At 45.3% G+C, this 22,990-nt stretch overlaps 1 protein-coding gene across 3 annotated transcripts in view; it reads left to right on the plus strand.

Annotated features, from left to right (window-relative positions):
* Nucleotides 1–22,990, plus strand: part of PRDM16 (PR/SET domain 16) — a 313,098-nt gene that overhangs the window by 156,955 nt on the left and 133,153 nt on the right. For all 3 annotated transcript variants that reach the window (XM_009561558.2, XM_054085576.1, XM_054085577.1), the window contains exon 3: nucleotides 5,585–5,635. In XM_009561558.2, the coding sequence (XP_009559853.2) occupies nucleotides 5,585–5,635 (51 nt within the window). The remainder of the gene's footprint in view (nucleotides 1–5,584; nucleotides 5,636–22,990) is intronic.

A 22,990-nucleotide genomic window follows, 5' to 3' on the forward strand; every position in this document is an offset into this window, starting at 1 on the left:
CTGGAGGGGTTCCAGGCCAGGTTGGATGGGGCTCGGAGCCCCTGAGCCAGTGGGAGGTGTCCCTGCCCATGGCACGGGGTGGAACTGGAAGGGCTTTGAGGTCCCTTCCAACCCAAACCATTCTGTGATTCTGTGCTTAAGTGAGCAAAATACTGTAGAAAAGATGTACAGACTTAGGTTATCAGCTGGGCTTTATTCTTCTGTCAAGAATCCGTGTGTTGCAACAGGGGGATGCGATGGGTGTGCACTTGCTATGGGAATGTTTCATCTCCGCTGCAGGGTCCTTAAAGATCTCGTTCTCTGTACTCGTTAAAACCTGTTTTCTTTGAAGAGTGCTAGTCAATAGATGGTTGCTAAAGTTGATGTTGGATGCCTGAGATGGAGAAAATGAATAGGGGGAGGTCAGATGTGGTGCCGTAGGAAAGGGTAAGGCATCTGTAGCTCAGACCCAAGAAACACGTGTGTGAATGAAAGACGTTCTCTTTTAGCAAAACTGCCAAAACTACCAAGAGTTTTTCTCGTGCTCATTAACACTGGACTTTAAGAACCCGATAAGAACGCAATATAAAACCAAAGAGCCCCTGAAGACTGCGAGATTATATTTAATACTCTCCTATCACCAGGCCCCAAGTGCTTGGCAAGAGGAACGGTGACATTTACTAATCAGTCCCCTCTCTTATTTGTCTTGGCTGAAAGTCTCAAGTCCTCAGCTCATTGAAGTTGTTACAAACGCTCTCCATTAGCTTGTGTTTAACTTCCTGGTTTGCAGTGAACTTGATCACAACGTCCTGGAGGATTTATGCCTTTCAAAAGCGGTACCGCGGTTGCGATACCCTGTATGTAAATCACGGGTTTATTTTCTTTCTTGCAGTCTTTGTTCTTAAACATACTCTTAATGTTTGACATTCATTCTTTGTTACATTAATTAACCCCTCCTGACGTCTCCCTGCACCGTTCTGGAGGCGCAGAAGCTTGTTTTGTACGATCAGAGCTGCAGTTGCTCACTCGGAGATGACTCGGGATGCTCCTTTTGAGCACCCTTTGACACAACCTGTAGTGATTCACCTCTGCAAATGGCATTTTCTTCTCCTGAAAGTCGGCAAACAGACAGAATTCCTCTATGAAGCCATAGAGGCCATCAGGCACGAGCAAGCGTGGAGGTGTTCCCGGGGGCAGACTCCCAGGATTTTGGGCCACAGATCCCTCCTGAGTTTGAACGTCTTTCACGCAGCACTGCACCACCTTTTTGTTCAGACTTTCGACTGAAAAATAAATGGTTCTAAAATGGTCTGTGGAGGTCAGACCACGGCTCTGCAGACTGTTACCGGTCCACAAACCACAGCTTGGCTGCTCTACACTGTTCCCAATTGTGCCGGGGTTGCCCTTAGCGCTGAATGCTTGGTTTATTCTTTATACTCTTTTCAGCCCTTGGCTTGTTTCTTGCCAGTCAGAGCCGTGCTGTTCATCCTCCTTCACTCACCAGCCAGGAAAGGAAATTCTTCCTCTCAGACAAGAGCTTTCCTCCCTTCCCTTTTCATTCCAGGCACACTTGTTTCAAATTCCCAAGGCAGGATATTGAAAGTTTCCTCCAGTTAATAGGGCTTCACAAATTTACTTACTATAGAAAATGTAAAATTTTGGTAAATCGTTGGCCAGAAAGTGCTATAAAATCCCAGTATTTTAAACTTATGACTGATGGTAGAAATGAAGTGCTGAAATGGTTTTCTGTGGGTTCCCTCTCCCGCCGGCTTTCCTGTGAAAGAAAGAGCATCACCTCCGTGACTCCCCCATTGTCGGGCTGCTCGCTCTGCGAGTTCAAGGACCGTTCCAGCTCCTGAATGCAGTTTCGCAGCACTCTCGCAGGCATCACCGGGGCGAGCCACGCTGGTCACAGCTTTCCAAAGCTGCTCTTGCTCATCCTCCTCGCCCTGAGCTGCAGAGGAGTCTGCAGAAGGTGAATAGGCTGATTCTTTACACGGTTGAGCAGGGATGGGACAGCTTCCCAACGGAAAACCAGATGACAGTAAAGAAACGCAAGGCAAGCCTGGCACTCCGCGGTCAGGTTTATGGGTATTTCATGTGTGTGTTCTCTAACACCGTGCTCGTAGGGTTCTTCTGTCCCATGAACCCCCAGTCCTTCGAGGTCTGCTGCCAGCAGAGTAGGGTTGAAGGGCAGAATCCCCTCCCTCGCCCTGCTGGCCACGCTTCTTTAGATATGCAGCCCAGGATATAGTATTATTGGGCATTCCCTTCTGTTTCCAGCTCGGAGCAGATGTGGAAATAGAAGGTTCAAAGTGATGCAGCGGGGCGGGTTCCTGTCTGTCATCATCTTCGCCGCTGGAGTTTGCCGAGTGCATCAAGCGATGCCTATTGAAGTTTTAGGGTTTGGGGTTTTTTGGAAATGACAGTTTATCTGAGCTCGCGGGATGAATGGATAACGTTACTATTTACATAAGCTCATTGTGATCTGTCTCGGTAATGTAATCAAATTAGGGTTAACTGCAGCTGGAGGATGCCAGCTTGTAAACTGTTTTTCAAGAAGAATCACATGGTGTTCCTTGACATGTTTAGTATACAGTCAGGAGGCCGTGCAAAAATTATAGCACGTCCCTAACTCACGTAATGAAGTTGGGATTCTGCTGCCACCAGTTCCCTGGATCCAGGAAATAAAAAGCAGAGGAATTCCTCACCAGCAGAGATACACCTCCAAGCAGAGCTCCCGACACCAGTTTCCCCGACCTGGCTGCTGCTGACATGTTGTCTTTCTTTTGGCTAAAATCAACATCTCGGTTGATAGAAAAAGCATCTGGTGTAAATTTTGAGTACATTTAAGAACATCTGTGTTAACTGCGAAAGCGCAGCCCGCTGCCCGTGTCAGCGCTATATTTAGTCTTACGGCACTCGCATGAGATGAGGTCCAGCCTGAGCTAAAATTACCCAACGAGTATATTTTCAAAGTATCTTTTGTTATTCTTACTAATAAACTTCGCATCTGGTACTTACTTTCCCTTTTTCTCCTTTAATTAGGAGGCACCATTTCCATTGCGGTGCTGTCGCCATCCAGTTCTCCTTTGGCTGCTGCGAGCGATCGCACCGGGCAGTCCTCGCTCTACCCCAGCCTCTTTGCTCTGAATTTCCATCAGCCCCAAAAGGCGTTGTCAGACCCTTTCCATTCCAAGCAGGGAACACAGAAGAATTGTGATGTTTCCTCCAAAGCCAGGGAGGGTTTCTGGAGGCTCCGTTAGATTTCCCGTAATCATCTTTCTTTTTTTGAAGTCCAGTGTAAAGGAAGGATGGAAAATGCGATATAAAAAGAGTTCCTGATCTCCCATTACTGCTAAAATACCTTTACCAATATGTAAATGTGCTGATAGTTGGAGTGTGGAGATGGTTCCGTCAAAATTAAGGTCAGGCTGGGTGGGGCTCTGAGCAACCTGATCCAGTTGAAGATGTCCTTGCTCAGGGCAGGGAGGTTGGACTGGACCATTTCATGGTCCCTTCCAACTCAAACCCTTCTATGATTCTATGAGAACTAAAATTCTTTGTGAAATCAGGATTTTTTTCCCTGGGAATTCTGTAAAAGAAACAAAAAGTATTTCACCGTGTCGATACTCAGCTGTTTTGAAGTATTCTGAACGAACAGGTAGAAACGCAGCCACAGGTGCTGTTCTGTAGAAGCACCATTCTTGGATATGTATGAAATAATTCTAACGGAAATTCTGTTCTCCACGAATTTTGAAATTTGGGATCCGCTATGAATTGAAGGGAAAAAAAAATAAATAGGATTTGAGAAAGAGAACTTGCCCCTTGAGCGTGGGTCTATCCAAACCAACAAAAGGAAGCTTGTGTTGGCATTTAGATTCAGACTCAGGAATTCCTGACTCTTAAGCCTGTTTATACAGGACTACACCACAGCCCAATTTGCACTTCATTTTGATTTTTTTTTCCCCCCCTCGACGTTTATGGCCGTTGTCGAATAGGCGGATTACGCACTCCGAACGCACATACTTAACCAATTGTATTTAGAGATGTTTTGCATGTAATGATTACAGTTAAGCGTCTTCATTTGGAGGCAGCGGTGTTGCGTGAAGACTTTTAAGTCATTTTCGCATAGGCGGATTTACGTTACGGCTCTGAAAGTTTGATGGCTCCTTTCTCCGAAGGCTTTTGAGGGTGGTGGCTGCTTCCCGGGGAACGCGGTGGGAGCTGTGGGTGCCGTCGGCAGCTCGGCGACGCGTGCATCTGGCTGTGCGCAGTAGGTATTTACCTTTCAGTAATTCAGGGTGAGATTTCAGCGTGTGTGTGTGCGCACGCACGGAAGGAACACACAGGTTTTATTGCTCTGGTATTCACCTCTTGGTGCTGTTTGCTCTCAGCTACTTTCTAAACCGCAGTTTCAGTATCTATTAGAGCTGTTGTAAAGTACAGAATGGTTTAGGGTTCTGGCTGTTTAAAACGTGACGCGTTGTTATTACAGCTGAGCTTGGCAGATCTTTGCCAACGTTTTGAAATGTGTCAATTGGTCGATGTCACCTGGGTGAAGGGGTCCAAGGACTTTGTGCCAAGTCCTCAGCTGCTGAAACGCAACAGAGCCTCCTGGGCCCTTTCTTTTATTTTTGCGAAGAAACCTTACTTAACGTACGACCCTTCTCATTCTGTCTTGGGTTTCCTTGTGTTTTGGTCTCTGCTTGTTGGAGTTTTTTCCACTCTCCTTTGGTAGCCAAAAGGGATCTGGAAGAGTTGAGTACCTTGACCCCACCCTAGCACTCGAACCTGTGTTTAACCTCGGAGGTCAGCGAAGCCATTTAAACACTTGGAGTCCGGCTGCGCGACCAAGTTCTTGTAGAGTCTGTTTATCCTGATGGGGCTATCCCGTGCGATATGAAGTTTAGGTACTTGACCTCTCTGAATGCCTGCTGACCTAGATCTAATCTGAGGTAGAACACAGTGCGTTTTAATGACTTGGATCACCACACCTCTGTTGGAGGAGGAATTAAAGGGCTTCCTGCACAGCTGCTGGAAGCATCGGGGCACCGAAGCATCCCGCGGTCAGTCCCTCCTGTTGGGATACAGCTAGTGCTGTGCTGACCGTTGGCTGCAGGAGGCAAGAGCGTTTGTGTTTGTGAGATGAAAGGTGCCTCCAGCCCACAGGACGATGCCAGGAGTGTGGCCATCGTTGGCCTGACCCCACCACCATTTCTTAGAGTTGGCCTGCAGCAGGGCCAGCCGCGGCCAGACCATGGGCTGTGGTCACCTGCTCCAGAAGGAAGCCCACCGGTCCCCATGCTCTTAGTGCTAGTGCTCTACATCACCTGCCATTTGAAAAGGAAACGCGTGTTCTCATCAGCCAAATCTCAAGTTCTTTATAGACGCTACAGAAAACCTTAAAGTGCGGGGCAGAATGTAATAGTAGTCCAATATCAGCCTTCTGTCCAACTTCCAATCCGTCTGTGTCGCTTTGTGGCAGTTGAGAGTTTTGGCTTTTAAATGTAATCATCATCGTTGTCGTCTTTATTGTTTTATAACGTTCTTAGTTGCAATTCAGCTAATTTTTTGTTTTCTTATTTTGTTTTTTTTTTTATAGCAAATTCTGACTGATCCTGAGGTGACCTCCCAAGAGGGCAATATCAAAAAGGTAGGACACGGATCAATCTTATCCAAGTTGTTTTACTGTCTGGCTTTGAAATACACCTAGACACTTTTTTCTCTTCTTTCGTCTGACCGGAGGTGCGTATTGCAATAGCGTCGTAAAAGTTTTCCGATATTTGCTGTTGCTTTTTTGGATTAAGTTATTGTGGCTCTGTTGGCGTGTTTTTCTGTCTTTTTGTGATTCCAATATTTATGAAAAAGAAAATAATAGCTTGAAGTATTCCTTGATTCAGCTACAACATAAACAGCTACCAGTCCAAATCGAAAAACCTCATTTACCTCTTTTCCAGTAAAAGAAAACGTTGGTCCTTTGTTAAAACTGCTAAATTTTTAGAGGTCTCTTTACTGTGTAAATGTGGCTCACGTGGAGTCCAAGGGAAAGGGAATAGAGATATAAAAGGATAAAATTTAACTCGCATGATGTATTACTGGTGCTTTTCATCACATTGAGATGCTTAAACTATAATACTGACCAGAGAGAAATGTGTTCCAAATACAGCCCAGCTGTATAAATCTCTCGTAGTAGCTGTGCGGCTGCCTCAGCGCTGCATATTTCGGTAGCGCGGTTGCTCTTTGGGTTGGGGTTATTCTCGGTAGCGCCGCAATGGCATTCTTTCCATGGCTATCTTTTGGTTAACAGCTTCGCTAAAGTAAAGTGTCACGAGTCGTACTTGATTAGAGCCTTTCTGGATGTCCAGAGCTGGTGCGTCCTTGCCGAAATAACGAGCTTGCTGTTAATTCTTTTCATATGCGATTGCCTTTTAACGGGTATTCACAGCCCTCTTCGTGAAATATGGCTTTGTGGAAAATATTTAACATTGGAACTTGCAACAACTGCCATTTTCATTCGTTCTTTTAGCTTCAATCCTGTTCCTTAACTCTAAAAGCTAAAAGGAAACACTTGTTTCACCCTGCCAAACAAAGTGAAATATAATCCTTGTCGGGCTCCAGAGTTGGTTTGGGAAAAGATATTTAGACGCATGTCCGCTATGGGTCGTTCCATTCCTACCACGTGGTGAAAAATAAGCTTTGATTTTAGAAAGCCGGGCTACCGGCACGAACCCTCCTTTGACCACGCCATGACCTTGCGGGGGACCTATCGCAACACCGCTGAACTTTTTACCTTGCTCATCTCCATAACTCAGTTGGTGTTTGTCTCTGCCTCTGTGGGATCCTTTTGTCCCAGCAGGCGTAGTGACGAGGTGGCAGGTTCGTATTATCGCAACGCACTTATCATAGGGATGGAGTCAATTCTCCGTAGCTCAGGACTGCTCCGCTATTTCTTTCTCAGTCTTTAATTACAATATCATAAATAAATTCTCTGTCCCCACCTTGCCGAATCCGCGTTACCCTAAAGAGAGCGGGTTTTGTACGAAAGGGGTGACGTTAGACTGGCAGCTCTGTGTGTTCAGCGGTGGTTTGGTGTTTAAACATCATTCATTTCAAAGGAGGATGTTGCCTAAACTACAGGTCTTTGAAAAACGCTACATCCTAAATATTTTCCTGTACGGCAGATATAAAACTGGACAATTATGATATTTGACAAGGGGGGAAGCACTGGCCTTCCACTTCGGTCTTCTAAATGCATTGTAGAGAAGCACTCGCGGGAGTTTATGAGGTGATAAATTTATTGAAGGATGGGCAGTAGGGTTTTACAGCTGGGGTAAGAAAGGTCAAAGCAGTAAGGTAAAGAGTTCAAGTCTAAACTTTATGGCTTGTGAAAAGACTACTGCTAGACAGCCTTTCAGCCGGGAGAAAATGAAAAATAAAGAATGAAAAACTATTCTGGTCCGTTTTTGTAGTATCTTAAAAATTGTTTGCGAGTAGCCCTCGAGCATTTTGTTTCCAGTGGTACAAAACCCTCGCGGGGGAAGATTTCCTTTTCCAGCCTCTCTAAATCATTCAGGTGTCGCACCCCTAAAGACGCAATGGTTGAGATTTTGACTTCAATTTATTCCTGGTTCTTCGGAGATAAGTTGGTGGCGAGAAGGTGACTGCAGACAAATGTACCTGTAGTGGGTGGGCTGATGTCAACGGGGAGGGAAGGAAGTCGGAACCCAACAGAGGGACCATCTCTTTCAGTGTCTGATGCCTTCTCTGTCACAGGCTCCGAACTGGGCAGCAACAGGAAGAGAAAAATAGCTCTAGAATGCAGAGAAAACCTGTAAAACCAGTGAAAAATAGAGCAGGGAAGGGAAGTGGAGTAGCAGTGAGAGGGATGGATGATGCGCAGGAAGCAATCTTTGGTTAAAAACTGTCCCCAGCAGTATTTCTGCTGTTAGCCTCCCAGGGAGAGATGCTCTCTTCCCAAACTTTTCATGAACTGAGAGGCAGTGCGTGGTCTGAAGATGCGGCGCAGCAGGCGCTACGGTACCGTATAATCAAGCTGGCCTGGTTTGGCTTGGAGCAAAATCCGCAGTGTTTCCCCACCGCATCGGTATTTTTCAGTTTGCATTGTGGTTGTTTCTGTTGGGACTACCAACACCCAAAAGCTGATGGGTTCGGTAGAGACCGTCTCATGAGAATAAAGACTGGATCCGAGGTCATTTTTCGGTATCTGGAAATGTGCTGTACTGTAGACTAAAACGCGGTGTACTCCAACCAAGTTTTCCTTTCATCTCATTTGCTTGCAGATAGTTTAAGTTGCCCAAATATACATCACCTTCTCAGCCCGGTTGTTTAATTATAAATAATATGTTGTGAAATAATGCTAAAATAGAAGATGGGCTTTTTTAGCAGAATGAATTCTGACATTCAGAGATGGTCCCAAATGTGTAAGTTATCTCTGTGGGTATGTTGTCCCCTATTCCCAAATGTCTTTCTTTCCAAACCATCTTCCTGCACTCTGTTTATTTTGCTTAGGGAGCAGCTCATGTGTTCTATTGCTCTGATTTTTCCAACCTTCTCCACTGCCTTTAAAAAATGGCTCGTTACCATTATCTTCATTGTCATTTTGATTTAATGAGATGAAAGATGGAGCCTTCCTCCGGCAGGAAGCGCGGCCGGTGCCTGTTACAAGACACCTCCTTACCTAAAGAGCAATGCTCGGCGTGTTTCTCTCTCCTCTAAAAGTCACTTTGGCTGATGGCGTGAGGATCCCGGTGAAGGAGGCTCCGTGTACCCAGCTCACAGCCTCCTCCGGAGGGGCTGTTTTTCTGGCTGCGGTGACAAGAGACCTCGGGGACTTCTCCCTTCAGTAGACTCTCTATTTAGTTTCTGTTTACTTAGAGGGAATGGCCTGAGGGGCTACTGGAGAGAAAACATCTGTGGGAGATAATCTATAGAGTTATCTATCTATCACTCTTGTCGACCCTGTCTCCCCTGAGAGCAAGCTGAGAGACTTGTAATAAAAAGGCATCGCTGAAGAGGCTTTAGGGACAAATAAAGAGACATGTTAAGGGCCAGCTGAAAAAGGATAGAAGACATTATTAAAGCTCAATGGCCGTCTTATCAAAATCCAATAGGATAGGCATTTGGCAAAAGGCTTTAAATTTATTCTTTGACTTTCTCGAGAGCTTGAATTTATCCATTAACAAGAATGTGTTGCACCGGGAGCGGGAGATGCTATCGGCTTCGAAAGAGTCGGATACAATCTGGTATTGTACAAAACACAACAGCAACGACAACTGGAGGCAAACCCCATTTTTCCCCCTACTTTGGCTGACCTCGTGTGTTGTGAAAGAGTAGAAGCAGTGCTGATGACGCTATAAACGAATACATTCAGCACAATTTATTCTCTACTCCTAAATCACATTGATCTTTAAAAAAATCCAGTTACTGTTAGAAAGGGTGAGAGCGGGAATCTTGGCCTCTTAGGAAGCATCGAGAGTAAACAAGGAATCTCAGCGTGGAAAGCTTTTATTCCCGAAACAAAAGTAAAAACCAACCAATGTTTGGTTCCCGCAGACAGAAGCGGGATGGAGCCATAAATCTCCCCAGGTTTATTATGATACACAAAACGCTACAGGTCAGAGGAACCATCTGATACTTCAGAACCACATTGTTCGCACAAGATGATTGATTGATAATTATGATAATTTGCCAAATGATTATTTGGGTATTATAACCATAGTTTGTCCCACTGGATCGCTGTGAAGACATTTTCTATATCATGGGCCGTCAGAAATGGCCTCTGGCAACGAGGGATATGGAAAGGTCTGGCCGGTCTCTCCCGGTGGGACCTGTAGGACTGATGAATGATGACCCAGAGGAGTCAGAAATCAGACTTCAATAAGCAGTCAGGAAGGTAGTTAGGGAAGAGCAAGGGAACTGTTAACTGTCTTTTGTGGAGCAATTACTGGCCGGGCCATACACCCTGGGGCTGAGCAGAGCCTGCCGGAATATTGTACAGCAGAGAGCGGCTGCAAGATTTGAACTTCAGGGTTTAAAATGCCTGGATTTACAGCACTTTGCACAAAACACGTTTGCATTTCGGCATTTCATGTAGATTATTAATCTATTTATTATCCACCTCTAATAAAAAGCATTCCAAAACTCTTGGTAAGGATTTAAAAATCCACATTTTGATGAGGTTTCTTCATCTTTCTCTAAATTGGTTTTATTGGGTTTCACTCTTTGTGCTTATTGAGAATTCATGTTATTAACCAGATGGAATTATTTGTAAAGTATCGCCTGCTTTTTTTGTGCTTAAAAAAGGAGAGCGTGGTCCTAGAAAATGTACCACCTAGAAAATGTTCTCCTCTTGAGAACTGGAGGGCAGCGCCCTGCGGTGACTAAACCCGAGGTTCAGGACGCTTCACCAACCCCTGTGCAGCAGCACCATTCCTATCACTAACGTCTGGTTTCAGGATGGATCCCCACCTTACATAACTATTTCAGAAAGCGCCTTAATTTGCTTGTTTTATAGGTCGTGTCTTTATGAAATAAAGGTGCGTTTAGCTGCCACAAACAGGGGCAGTTTTGAGTTGATTTTTATAATCCTTTCTTGGATAGCCTTGCGTCATTCCAATAAGCCCCGGACAAAAGGGTGGACAGTTGTCTGAGAGTCTTTTTTTATAACATTTCTCTCTTTCCATTGTTAGGGAGCTGCTAATAAAAGAACCAGGAGTCCATTAATTCAGTGAATGAACATATAGTAAAGTCAGTTCCCTCTCGAGAACAATAATGTTGCGGTCAGCTTAGGTTTCCATGGAAACTAAGTACTTCTAAGAAGTTTGCATCCTTGATTTTGCTGAAATGAAGCATGTAAGTAAAAAAGAGGTGTAAGGCCGGCACAGAAAAGTCGGCGAGGAAAGTGATGCTTAAATTATTTTGCAGGAATAACATTGTACGTTCTATTTGTGTGATCCATCTGTTTGAGCTTGATGGTGTAGCGTGTGTGTGTATGTGACAAATGATTCCATAAAGAGGTCTCGGGGGGGTCTGAACCCATAAATCAGACCAAGTTAAGATGACTAGCAGTGGATAAGTCTGCTCTCTCCCTGTTCCCGTTGCATTCTAGTCAACTACAGCATCTCAAGATGCGAGTGGTGTTGCCTCAGCCTGGGTTCTGTTTCCAGCAGGTTGAGCAGTGCAGGTGATTACAGTGGTGATGGCGATTTACAGTCTTGCCACATTAGTGCAAAGCGTGGATACGGTGTTTGCTCCTCATACGATGTGAAATAAGACCTTTTTGTTAAATTAAGTCGGTTCTTTTCTTCCCTTCCACACTGAGTTCATGGTTAAATCGCTGCAGCCACCAGTGTAAAGTGAAGAGCGGCGATGCCGATTTGTTCTTTCAACCCTAATCTATACCGTACTGTCTTATTTTCTTGAATGGGTGAATTGCCGTAGCTGAGAGGGAAGTGTCCGAAAGACATTGCAGAGCTATTTATGCGCCTTGTTCCGAGTGACGTGCATCTCTGGTGAACAATATCTCCTCAAGATAACGGTGTCCGCTTAACTTCAGGCACAGACAGTTACGAGAGGTCACCTTGTCTCTGTAGAATGTGTCTCAACCATAAACGCTCACTCTTTAGGATGTCCTCAAGTTCGGAACACAAGCAGCTACGCTTTTTTTGGAAGGGAGAAGGCAGGCAGCTGTTCCCGTGGCGGAACAAACCAACCCGCTCGCGGCGGCCTGAGCCGGTGATCTGTGAATGGGGAGCGTGAACAGCAGAGCCAAGGCCAAGTTGGTGTCGTGTTTAACCCTTGTGCCTGACCACTGCTCTGCTCGAAGGGGGGGAAAAGCCAAACCCACTCCACTAGTGATTTATACCGAGTGTCAGAGTCGTATTTCAGCATCAGGGCGACCTCCTCTCCTTAGGGCAGGAGCGGTAATCCGTTAGCTGGCTGGTCAAGTTGATCACACTGGGGTTTTTTTTTGGTTCATCCTGTCGATGTGTGGTCACAGTGTGGTCAGAAACCCTTCGGCCTCGTGTTATTTACCTGCCTGGGTGGCTGCCGAGCTCACCTGGAGGGCGGCCGTCTCCAAAGCCAGCTGCTCTGCAGGACGATGTGCCTAAAGGAGGCTTTTTGAGGCGTTTGGGCTGAGTGGTTGTGCTGGAGGAGTCTGCAAATTTAGAATTTATAAACTTTTTTATAGCTAAGAGATTCCTAACTTGCGTGAAGCCCCCCTGTCCTTGGGAGTGAGCTCCCTTTGCTTTCTGTTGGGGAAGACAACCCCACAGTAACAGCTTTAACACTTTTCTCACAATCCCACTTATCTCTTAAGTGTATCTCGAATTAATGAGCCCTTGTTGAAAAAACACGTCCAATGCCATATGTGACATTAAAAATACCCTACGTACGCGTTTATTCATTTGAATCCAGATATGGTTTTAATTGTTTGCATTCCTTTGAGCACATAGTCTTTTTCTTTTTTCCCTGCTAATGAACTGAACTGCAAACTGAAAGGCTGGCATTTACACCCCGCCTGTAAGACGATTACTGGTGAAATAATATTCCGGATGATTAGGAGGCATTACAGCCTCTCCTCAGTTTAAAAATGCCAGAATGCCCCAGAGATCCCCATGAATCTGCTGCCAGCCGGCCCCTGTCAGAGCTGAAGGCAGCACTGTCTGGAGCCCAAAATCAACTTCAGGAAGGTCATGTGAAAGAAAATCCTCAGCCATCAGGAAGCCCTTGGCCTCGTGGCCTTTCTGACATTTTCTGACAAACCTTAAATCACCAGAGTAGACAAAACATCACAAATTTTGGAATGATAGCCTCTGGGATTTCAGAGCTGTGTGTTCACTTTGGAAGGTAACCCCCCCCACCACCACCCCCCCCCCTCCTTTTGCTCTGCTCGGCGATTCCTTCTTGGATGCGGAGGGCGAACGTGCCAGGAGGGTTCTTAGGATGAGGTTTGGGTTCGGAACCACGTGTGGGATGGACTGGGAGAAGGCTGTAACCGATGCTACGGCGGCAGAGGGAGCTGCAAGCGCGCGTGTGTGCGTTGCCACTGGTTATTTACACGGTCCTGGGCTTATACATCAGTGTTGGGAGGATGGATTGCACCGAGCGGGGCAGGTTTCTGGTCCAGGGTGAAATTTGGAAGCGGGATTTATCGTATACATTACATACATTAAAGGAGCCAGATGGTTCTATTAATATAATCTGTGATCCCAGGGTGCGTGCAGGATTCGCTTAATCACATTGTGCAGCTATTAAAGAGAATATATATCAGGTAGGAGGGCGATTAGAGCTCGCTGGCTAAAAAGGAAAACCTGGACAGTAATTGGGGAGGGAAGAAAAGAGGGGGAATATGTCTGCGTGTGCATAGCACGAGAGCGACTTGAGGTTGGCTGCTCGCACCTACGGTGCTGCTTGAAAAAGCAGAGCCAAAAAGCAGGGGACTGGGTGCCAGTGACCCATAATTAAATATATATATCATAGGAAAACAAAAAAAATGCTTCCGTTCTCTTTTTATTATTCATATTTTGCTCTAGAAATATATCAAGGGTTTACAAAGCAGTAAAGATAGGGCTGTTGTCCCACGCACGTTCCAGGAGCGCCGTATATTTTGGTGGTGTCAGTTAGATGGGGGTTTAGATTAGATGAGGGTTTTATGAGATTATAAAATATGTGCTCTGAAAATAAGCCCAAATTCATTTTTCATAGGGCAGTTTTGAGAGAAAAATAATTACTAGGAGTCAGCTACTCAGTGATGTTCAGTAGTGCCTTCTGTCTTCACCCCTGGAGATGTCAGCACGCAATAGCAGGACGTCGAGAGCAAATCGAGTTCATTCCCTTTGCTCTTTGTAGCAGACGGAGTAGTTGCACGTGAGTGCTGTGTGCTAAAACCTGCAATGGGAAACCAGCCTTATTTAAGGGTAATGAGGAAATTTTGGCTCTTCGTGACTGTCCTGATTTTTTTTTTTACTCATTCAGTTTATGGAAATCTCTTTCACAACATCATGAGTTTTCAAAACTTTATTTCATTTTGAGTTGAGCAAAACCACTTCACTTAAATCTGATTGATTTAAACGTTCAGATTATTTCCTTTAACTTCTGATAAATTTTAATGCCTGTGACTACTCGGATTTAATCAAATTGTAACTTTTCAACAAAGTAGTTTTGGGTTGGGAAATGTACAATCAATTCTAGCCTTGGCTCTAGTTGATATCTCTAATCGCAGGGAGCATTTCTCTAGCATTTAAACCAGCGAGTACTTGCCAAATTCAGAGTCCAAAATCCCCTGCACACCATTTCAGAGACACCGGAGCTCGCAGGGCTGACTTTGTTCCATTCCCAAGGAGGAGATGAAGCAGCAGTTGAGGCAATTGCAATACATCCAAGATCCTACACGGGTGTCACCCATTCCCAGCCCCACCAGTGCAGTCGGTGTTGGTCCACACTCGCTGGGGTAGCGATGTCATCTGCCTGGAGCGCCTCTGCCCGCATGGATCCACTACTGGTTTGATGTTTGGTGCAAGATTTGAGGCACCTCCAGTTTTCAGATTAGAAGAGCTGAGAGTTCTTTCATTCGCGTGGGTATTTCTCAGAGTAATTAGGTCTTGGGGAGCAATGTTTTGCTGTGAGGGTGGGGAGGCCCTGATCCAGAGCGGTGGTGGCTGCCCCATCCCTGGAGGGGTTCCAGGCCAGGTTGGATGGGGCTTGGAGCCCCTGAGCCAGTGGGAGGTGTCCCTGCCCATGGCAGGGGTGGAACTGGATGGGCTTTGAGGTCCCTTCCAACCCAAACCATTCCATGATTCTATGATAATAGTGAAAAAAGGTACAAAGTCTGATAAAAAAGATGCCATTTATAATGACCTCAGATTGTTAGATGACCTATGAGTTATTTATTTGACTGCAAGTCAGCTGTGTATTTTATTTCTCTTCTCTCTGCTGGCTGAGCAGCTCGTTGCAGCATCCGTAGCCATAAGAGGAGTACGGCTGCTTCGAGCCGAATGGCGAGGGAACCGCTTGGCTTCTCTGGCCCTCGCTGGTCCCTGTGGGGCTTTGCTCACACACAGCCGTGCAGGATCCAGTCCTGAAGCCATATGATTCCTTTATTCCTTTAATACCTGGTTAGCTTTTTTCCTGGCTCTGCAGTGATGCCCGGTGATCGCTTGGGGTTCCCTGCTGAGTTCGACTGGCTGATTCCTGCAGCCTCTCACCCAGCTAACGCTTCCCTGAAATGGAGATTAATCATTTTCTTTGTCACAGGAACCTTTAAAAAGGTGAATCCTGAAAAACTTGTGGGCAGAGTTCAGCTATGAGGAGGTCCGGGTTGCCACGTAAATCTGTACACTAAGAAAAACACTGTCAACCGTCTGAGACGCTGGGCTCTGCTTCAGCCTGTCTCGAATTGGAATGGTCCGTATTCTGACACAATTCCTTTTCTGTTAGCTCATGTGCTCAGCGTGGGTGCTTGTTTCTTTTTCACCTTAATTCCTGTCGGGAACAGAGGTCTGGAGCAATCCTCTTGTGGCTGTTGTGTCCAGTTCCCCGTGATCACGCGCAGAAGGGATGTGCAGTCTTTATCGAGTAGCTTGTGCCCCTAGATAGATTCTTTCCAACTTTTTGTCTTCTGATGACTAGAACATCTCTTCGAAGTTCCAACGTAAATTTATTCCTGGCAGTTTATATTTGCTGCTCCTCGTGCCAATAAAAACTTCTAATTTGAATGGTATCCCATCTTCCATCCCCGTTCTGATGTTCCCCATATGCTTATTTGTTCTCGCTGTGATGGGCTTCCTGCAGGCAGCATCCCAGCTCCTGCTAAGCAAACCTCATCCGTGCTGCCCCTGGTGGAAACCGGGGAGTCCCTGGTGGAAACCGGGTGTCCTTGGTGGAAACCGGGCGTCCCTGGCGTATGGAAGCATTCGACTTTAAGTCCAAACTCATTTTTCCAAGGTATTGCTGTATTGGTAGACGTGTCGTGCATAGAGTAGAGTCATCCAGCAAAACCCCATCCTCATCTTAACGCTGGGATGACTTTAGACAAAGCTCTTCACTCCTTTGTGCCCAGATTGGTGTTCACAAAGCCGTGTGATGAACTGTTTGTCAACATTGAAGTCCAAGAAAAGAAGTCATAATATTAAGAAGGAGACGTTTTAATGATTACTATCCAGATAAGTTTTTTTTCAGAGTAATGAAGTCGCAAACCCAGGGTTTATTATTCAATCCCGGTAGATGTCTGTGTTATTTCTGAACCTACACCAAGATCTGAGCTATTTGCTATATGAATGTTTGTGTTCTTGTGACTTAAAAGTGTTACGCAGATGGAGACTGGTGAAATGACCATGACCATGAAAGCAGATTATTCTGAGATGATTTGAAATGACTCTTTTATTTTTTTGCTGCGTGATAGGAAGGTTGGCAAAGAAGCCATGGATGAATGTCAGAGTTTGCAGTCCTGTTTGGTTTGGAAACTCGCTCCGAAGTTTGGATGCATCCCTGAAATTCATCAGAGCCCCTTTGCTCTGGAAAACATCGATGAAAACCCAGCACATGACTTTTTTTTTTTTTTTTTTTAGATTTTCTTCTAATTCCTCGCACTAACTGGGCTGGAAATACCCAAAAACTTGGTTTCTCTGGTGTATTTTCTCTGTTCGGTTTGCAATGCCAGCCAAGGTTTTAAAGCGTTAGGAGCTTATGTACATAAATAATGGGAAAAGGAGCTAATGGATTTTTTTTCTTCTCTGAAAGCTCAGAAACCCTTCAGAGCTGAGGAAGGCTTTGAGTGTGAGCTTTCTGTCTTGTGGAGGTTGAGTAGAATTAAAGAGCAAGGATTTGCCCCTGCTGTGCTCCTCTACTTGGCTCTGGTGAGGCCGCACCTCGAATCTTGGGTTCAATTTTGGGTCCCTCACTCCAAGAAGGACCTTGAGGGGCTGGAGGGTGTCCGGAGAAGGGAACGGAGCTGGAGGACGAGGGTTACAGGGAGCAGCTGAGGGCCCTGGGGCTGTTGTGCCTGGAGGAGAGGAGGCTGAGGGGAGACCTTATTGCTCTCAGCAGCTCCTGGAAAGGAGGTTGTGGTGAGGTGGGTGCTGGGCTCTTCTCCCAAGAGACAAGGGATAAGATGAGAGGAAATGGCCTCAGGTTGCTCCAGGGAGGTTTGAGGTGTATATTAGGAGCAATTCCTTTACTGACAGGGTGGTGAAGCCCTGGCAGAGGCTGCCCCGCGGCAGCAGGGGAGTCTCCATCCGTGGTTCAAAACCCATGCAGACACGGCACTTTAGGGAATGGTTTAGTCAGCACAGTGGGGTTGGGCTGACGGCTGGACTGGATGATCCAACCTTAATCCAACCCATAAAATTCCATGGCTTTTTCTTTTTTTTTGACTATGTCTAACAGAGTTGTTCCGCTCAAAGCCGAACCCCGAGCGCAGGTATGGTTGGCATTGCGAGCAGATTATAGAAGCACTCGATAGCAATGGGACGGTCAGGATTGTGAACAACTAACTCGTATCCCAGTGATTGATTTCAAAAAGGGATGGATAACCAGAAAGTGCCTGATTGCAGCGCTGGTAGATTTGATTCTATGATTCGGCCCGTGCCTCAAGTTGCCTCCAGATGGATGTGGTCCCACGCAGATCTGTCGGAATGGCTGGAAAGAATTGCTTTTACTGTGCTAATGTTGTGCCAAAGGAAAACTCTTAACATTTTTCGACTTGGAAGAGGGAGACTATGCTTTTCAGACATGGGTCAAATTACTATTTAGTGTCAATCAGAAAATGTGCCGGACTGTGCTTGGGTGGGGAAACCCCTACTGTGGATCCCAATCCATCCTGTACCTCTGCTTGTTCTGTTACTCTGCTGCTCTTTGTACTCTTTTCTGTGATGCTTAAATATGTCACACGCTGAATTATTGCAGCCGTGTGTTTGATAAGTGTCTTTCCCAGCTGTGAAGAGCCGTACCCCTCTCGTCGTGTTTGCACAGCCAGGGTTTACCTTCGTTAGCAGCCCCTCTTCCCCGAGTTTGCTTTCACTCACATAAAACAGTTCACCTGCATTTACTGTGCTTACAAAGGGCTCCCCCTTCTCGTGCTAACACAGCAAGTCAAATATTTGTTTGAGTTTTCTTAAATATCTACATAAATGAATAGCCATTTCCTTTAAAAGAGTAAAAAAAAGAGGGGAGAAAAACCTGCTGAGCATCTGAATTCCTGGGTTACAAAGCTGGTGTGGTGGCAGGGGGAAACCTTCCGTAAAAGAAACAGAAATACTTCAATTAAATAAATAAATGTGGCCTGATCGTGTTTCTACTGGAAAATTGCTTTAAGATAAGTGTCATGCTGTAAAATAAATGACTGAAGGTGAAATTTGTATTCTGCCTTCACCTAAAGGATGCTCAGCCGTATCCCGCATCCGTCAGGGTGAGAGGAGCGGAGGGCAGCCTTGTAGCAGGGAAGATTTGGGTGAGATTTAGGAAAATTAAATACTAGAATGGTTCAATACCTGAGCAGGCTCTGAGGAGGAGATACAATATCTGCGTTTAGGGCCCTTAGGAGGCTGGGACAAACACCCACCGGCTGGACCAGATACACACCGTCCTGCACTGGAACAGGGACAGCCTGGATGGCTTCCTGAGGCTCTTTTGAGCCCGACGGGTTTTTATGGTGCTTTATAAGTTTATCTTGTTAATCGGTGTGAAAGCGAGACGAGAGCGCGGGAGGCTGAGCCTCTCCTTTCATGCAGGCTGAGCGCGCAGGCTGGAGCGTACGGAAAAAGGGGAGATGAGGCAGGGAATGCTTTCCTACTTGCTTTTTTTTGCTTTGCTTTAATGGTGCCTGGTAAGTTTTGTGCTCTTTGTTTTCAGTGTTCCTTATCAGCCAGGCGTTTTTCTCTGTTTTCAAGTGGATTTGGTGCTCGGGAGAGCTGGCAGGTGAAGAGAAAATTGAGCTGAAGTACAGAAAGTTACCTCCTGAAATCCTACGTAGTTGGGTTTTCTAGTATGGAAACCAGTTGATCCAGATTCTAAAAGATATATTTATGCACACCTGTAAAATAGGGAACTAGAGAAAAAGAAAAGAAAGAAGAATGGAAAAGGAAAAGCCGTAGTACTTGTAACCCTAAGCCAGAGTTCTGAATTAGAATAAGGAAATAAAAGGATAGAATATGGAATAAGAGACACAGTAAAAGATAGAAAATGAATACTGAAATGCGTTATGCTTTTATAAAGAAGATTTAAGGTGTCACGGTATTTTTCAGTTTCAAGGTGGAAGTTATTTGTCCTTGTGGCTGACATTGCTGAGTTTCTATGTATCGTTGCGATGGGTGGAAACATCCTTTAACTGCCAGACAGCTCTTACCGATAAGCCAGCCAATTAATAATGTTGATTTGAAAAGCCCAAGAATAGGTGAGAAAGCAAAGTCCTTCGGTAAGTCATATTTGCACAGTATTAAGAGTCCCCTTTTGCCTCATCTAGTAAACATGGTATTAGGAACTCTGCGCTATTGAAAAGTGGAGAGACTATAATGATATGTGTAACTGATAATTGCCACTCCTAACTATTCAGCACCCACTTATCGTGCCTTTTGTACATACCTACCTTTGAAACGGACAGCTTACGGCCGATGTATTTCTCCTTCCTAAATATCTATGGGGTGGGGTTTTTTTCTGATACATTGACCTGTTTTATCAAAGAAGTGAATGCGGAGGAAGAATCAGCGTTTCCTTCAAAGTTGGGGGCCCTCGAATTGTAGACTTTACGTTAGGTCTGGGTATGCAAACATCCACCGTGTTGTTTGCTCAGCTGATGCGGTGTTCTTCTCTTATGGCATTGTTGCTTGCACCCAAAAGACAAGTGAATGAGGTTTCTGATGAAAAAAAAAGTGATCTAAATCCATAGCAAATGCAAAAGCAATTCACTGAGGTGATCGTAACGAATTCTGTGTGTTACCTTTGATCTTTGGTGTAGACCCGCTGAGTGTCGAGCAGCAGAAACACCAACGATATTAGGCAGCGAAACACAGAACTGAGTCTTAATCACGAGAGAGGTTTGGGCAGAGTAAAAGTTGTCAACTGGCAGCAGAATGTACTCGATCATCGTATCTTTGTGTGTTCCTGTACTCTTAAAAAGGCTCAGGAATTGATTTAATTAGAAGTAGATGAAGCTGTTTGATTAAAGGGCTTATTTGTTGCCTGGACGTATGTATGGGTATAGAAATGCAATTAGTTTGAGAGTGCCATTAGCAGTGTCAGAGACCAGAAGTAATAGAGCTTAACCCTCCCAGGAGCGGCACTGCAAAGCTATGCCGTTCTGATCCCTCGGTGCAGGACGTGCCTTACGCTGGAGGAACCATTCCTACCTCTTAACTCTTTCGGCAGGGTCATTTCCAACCGGAGTCACCCTGTTCTGGGAAGCACACACAGTGCCAGCTCTTTCCTGGGCTGAAAACAAGAAGCACGTCAGAGGCTTTCCTTAAAACGTGCAAAATAGAGAAGTTCCTCAGCTTTCAAACATCCCTTACAAGCCATGGTTCTGAGGAGCACGCAGGGAAAGCACCCACTGAGGTGTCTGCTCGTGTGTCCCTGCCTGCTCAGAGTCAGAATCTGAGTGTAACACGGGGAGGATTGGAAAGACATCTCTGGGCAGCGATGGCACGCGGGTGCCGTGCGGCACCACTGCCTTCAGCAGTTTCACTTTATCAGCAGCTGCCTAAGTTCACGTAGGTGCTACAAGAACTTATCTGCCTTTCTGGTCGGAATGGACTTTGAATGCTGCCGTGATCTGTTCTAATGAGCAATGTGGAGTCTTTGTGCTTTGCTCGGTTGTCCCCATAGCCCTGCAGAGGGTGAGGAGCTTGGATGTACCCGGTGCCGGTGTTTTACCTGTCCTGTGAGGTTTGGTGCTTCTGCCCAGCTCGTTGCTACTCTTTAATGAAAACACCATTGTCTTTAGTGCGGTGGTGTGAGCGTTCAACTGCGTGGTTCACCGTCACTGACTTACTGAGAAGTTGTGATGGTCCATAGTCTCGAAATACTTGAACGCTTTCTGGGGAAGAAATATCCTCATATGTGGTACCCATCATGTGAGAAAACGTTCACCGGCGTCGGTCAAGGCTGGAACAAACCCACCCTCCACCATCATAAATGTATATTCTCTATCTGCTCTTTCCCTTGAGAAAGTGCCTTGCTTTAGATGAAAAGAAATGCACTTCATATTTCAGCTGATAATGAGAAGTTAATAAAATTGGGATTTTGTGCAATGCAGGACCTCTGACATCTTAATCTTTATTAAAGAGACTTAAACTACCAGGAACTGCTGGTGCTGACTGGCACAGCCAGACTCGAGAAACACCAGGAGAGACTGGCCAAATGAACTGTTAAACAACTCTTCCTAATCCATCAGGAAGAAACAATAAGTGCTGGAAACATCTATTTACCATGCATCAATCACGCTTACCTAAGCAATTTCTAAGTAATTATACTTCTGTTATATAGTTCCCGCGATGACTGCTCTGAGTGAGACATTGGCTTTATTAAAACATAAAAATTCACTTTGGTTGACATCTCAAATGTTGGTTTACGGTTTGACAAGGTACTAATTTTTCTGGACGTAACCTCTACTAATTGTTGTGTTCCAATCCTATCTGGAATTCCAATGGCTACTTTCCCCTTTTCAGGGCTTGACAAACGGAGGAGTTGAAAATGTTTAAGTGGTAGAGATTTCGTCTGGTGAACTTTGCTAAGTCAGTAGAAAAGGGATTTGGATGAGCTTGCCGAGATGTGACCCATGGGAAGGGGACATTTTCAGGGTGGGGAGAAAATAAGTGATCTTTGCGGCAGGGAAAGCTTGACTTTTCTTTCTTCCTTGTCCTTGCTTTTATCCGGAGGCTCCCCCATAGGACTCTGATGCTCTCCAGAACAAAACAAGTTGTGTGCATCCAGCTGTTCTTGTTCCTAGTACCGAAGGTTTAAGTTTTGCTTCTATTTTTCCCGACCAATATAACCTTCTGGACTAATTGATAAATTAACGAAGAGCAATTTGTATCCACATTTTCTAGAGCTGTACAATTATCGCGTCTTGCGTCTTGTTGGCCTTTGATGTTTGGACATCGTGGGGTTATAAAACCATACATACGTGCACATATATGTGTGTTTTACAAACCCATCATTGTGTGGGGCTTTGAAATGTCGTTTTCTAATCCACTCGGAGAAAGGGGAGGGATAGAGTCTTTGTCAGTATCCAAGCAATTAGGATAATTAAAAAAGAAAGCTTATTGGGTAAACATGCTCTTAGATTGTGACCTCTTAATTAATGGACTACAGGGAGAAATTACAGCAGTGGCAAGATAATTAACACATGCATTTAAAAAGAACTGTTAGACAAGGGTATTATAGGATAGTAAGACACAGATTTGAATCACCGAAGGACTATGGAGGTGAACAAACACATTGAACAAGACAAGATTTGCATATATGAGTGCCCCGGCACACAAGCGGGAACAGATTAGGTTAACTTCGTTATCAGAGGGAGGCGGCTCTTTCAGTCGTACATCCCCTTCGGCGGGTGTTGTAGGTGTCCGTGTGGATTTTTGTACCTTCTCCACGGAGAATTCTGCCACGGAATGTGTTGGGGTTTCTAAGAATTCTGGATATCGCTAGGAGAGCGTGGGGAATCTCTTCACCGTGACTGTTGGCACCATCGGGGATGCTGGGAAAGGCTGGGGGTGTCACCATAAGCACCCAAAAAAAGCAGGTTTGGCTTTGTGGCTTTTACTGATCCAGACAAGTCCAGTAAATATTTTAGAAACCTTATTGGTAATTTAAAAAAAAAAAAAGATTTAGGAATCTGCTGTTCTGTTTCCAAGTGCTCTGTGTTTCTGGAGACAAAGAGGGAATCTTATATCACCCCTAACTTTCTAAGCTGTAAGAGATCCTCAGCTTCGTAACATCACAGACACGTGTATGTTTTTCTCTCCCTTCATCTCCACGCTGAGACATCTTTTTA

This window comes from Cuculus canorus, chromosome 21 (assembly GCF_017976375.1).
Source record: "Cuculus canorus isolate bCucCan1 chromosome 21, bCucCan1.pri, whole genome shotgun sequence".
Lineage (NCBI taxonomy): Eukaryota > Metazoa > Chordata > Aves > Cuculiformes > Cuculidae > Cuculus > Cuculus canorus.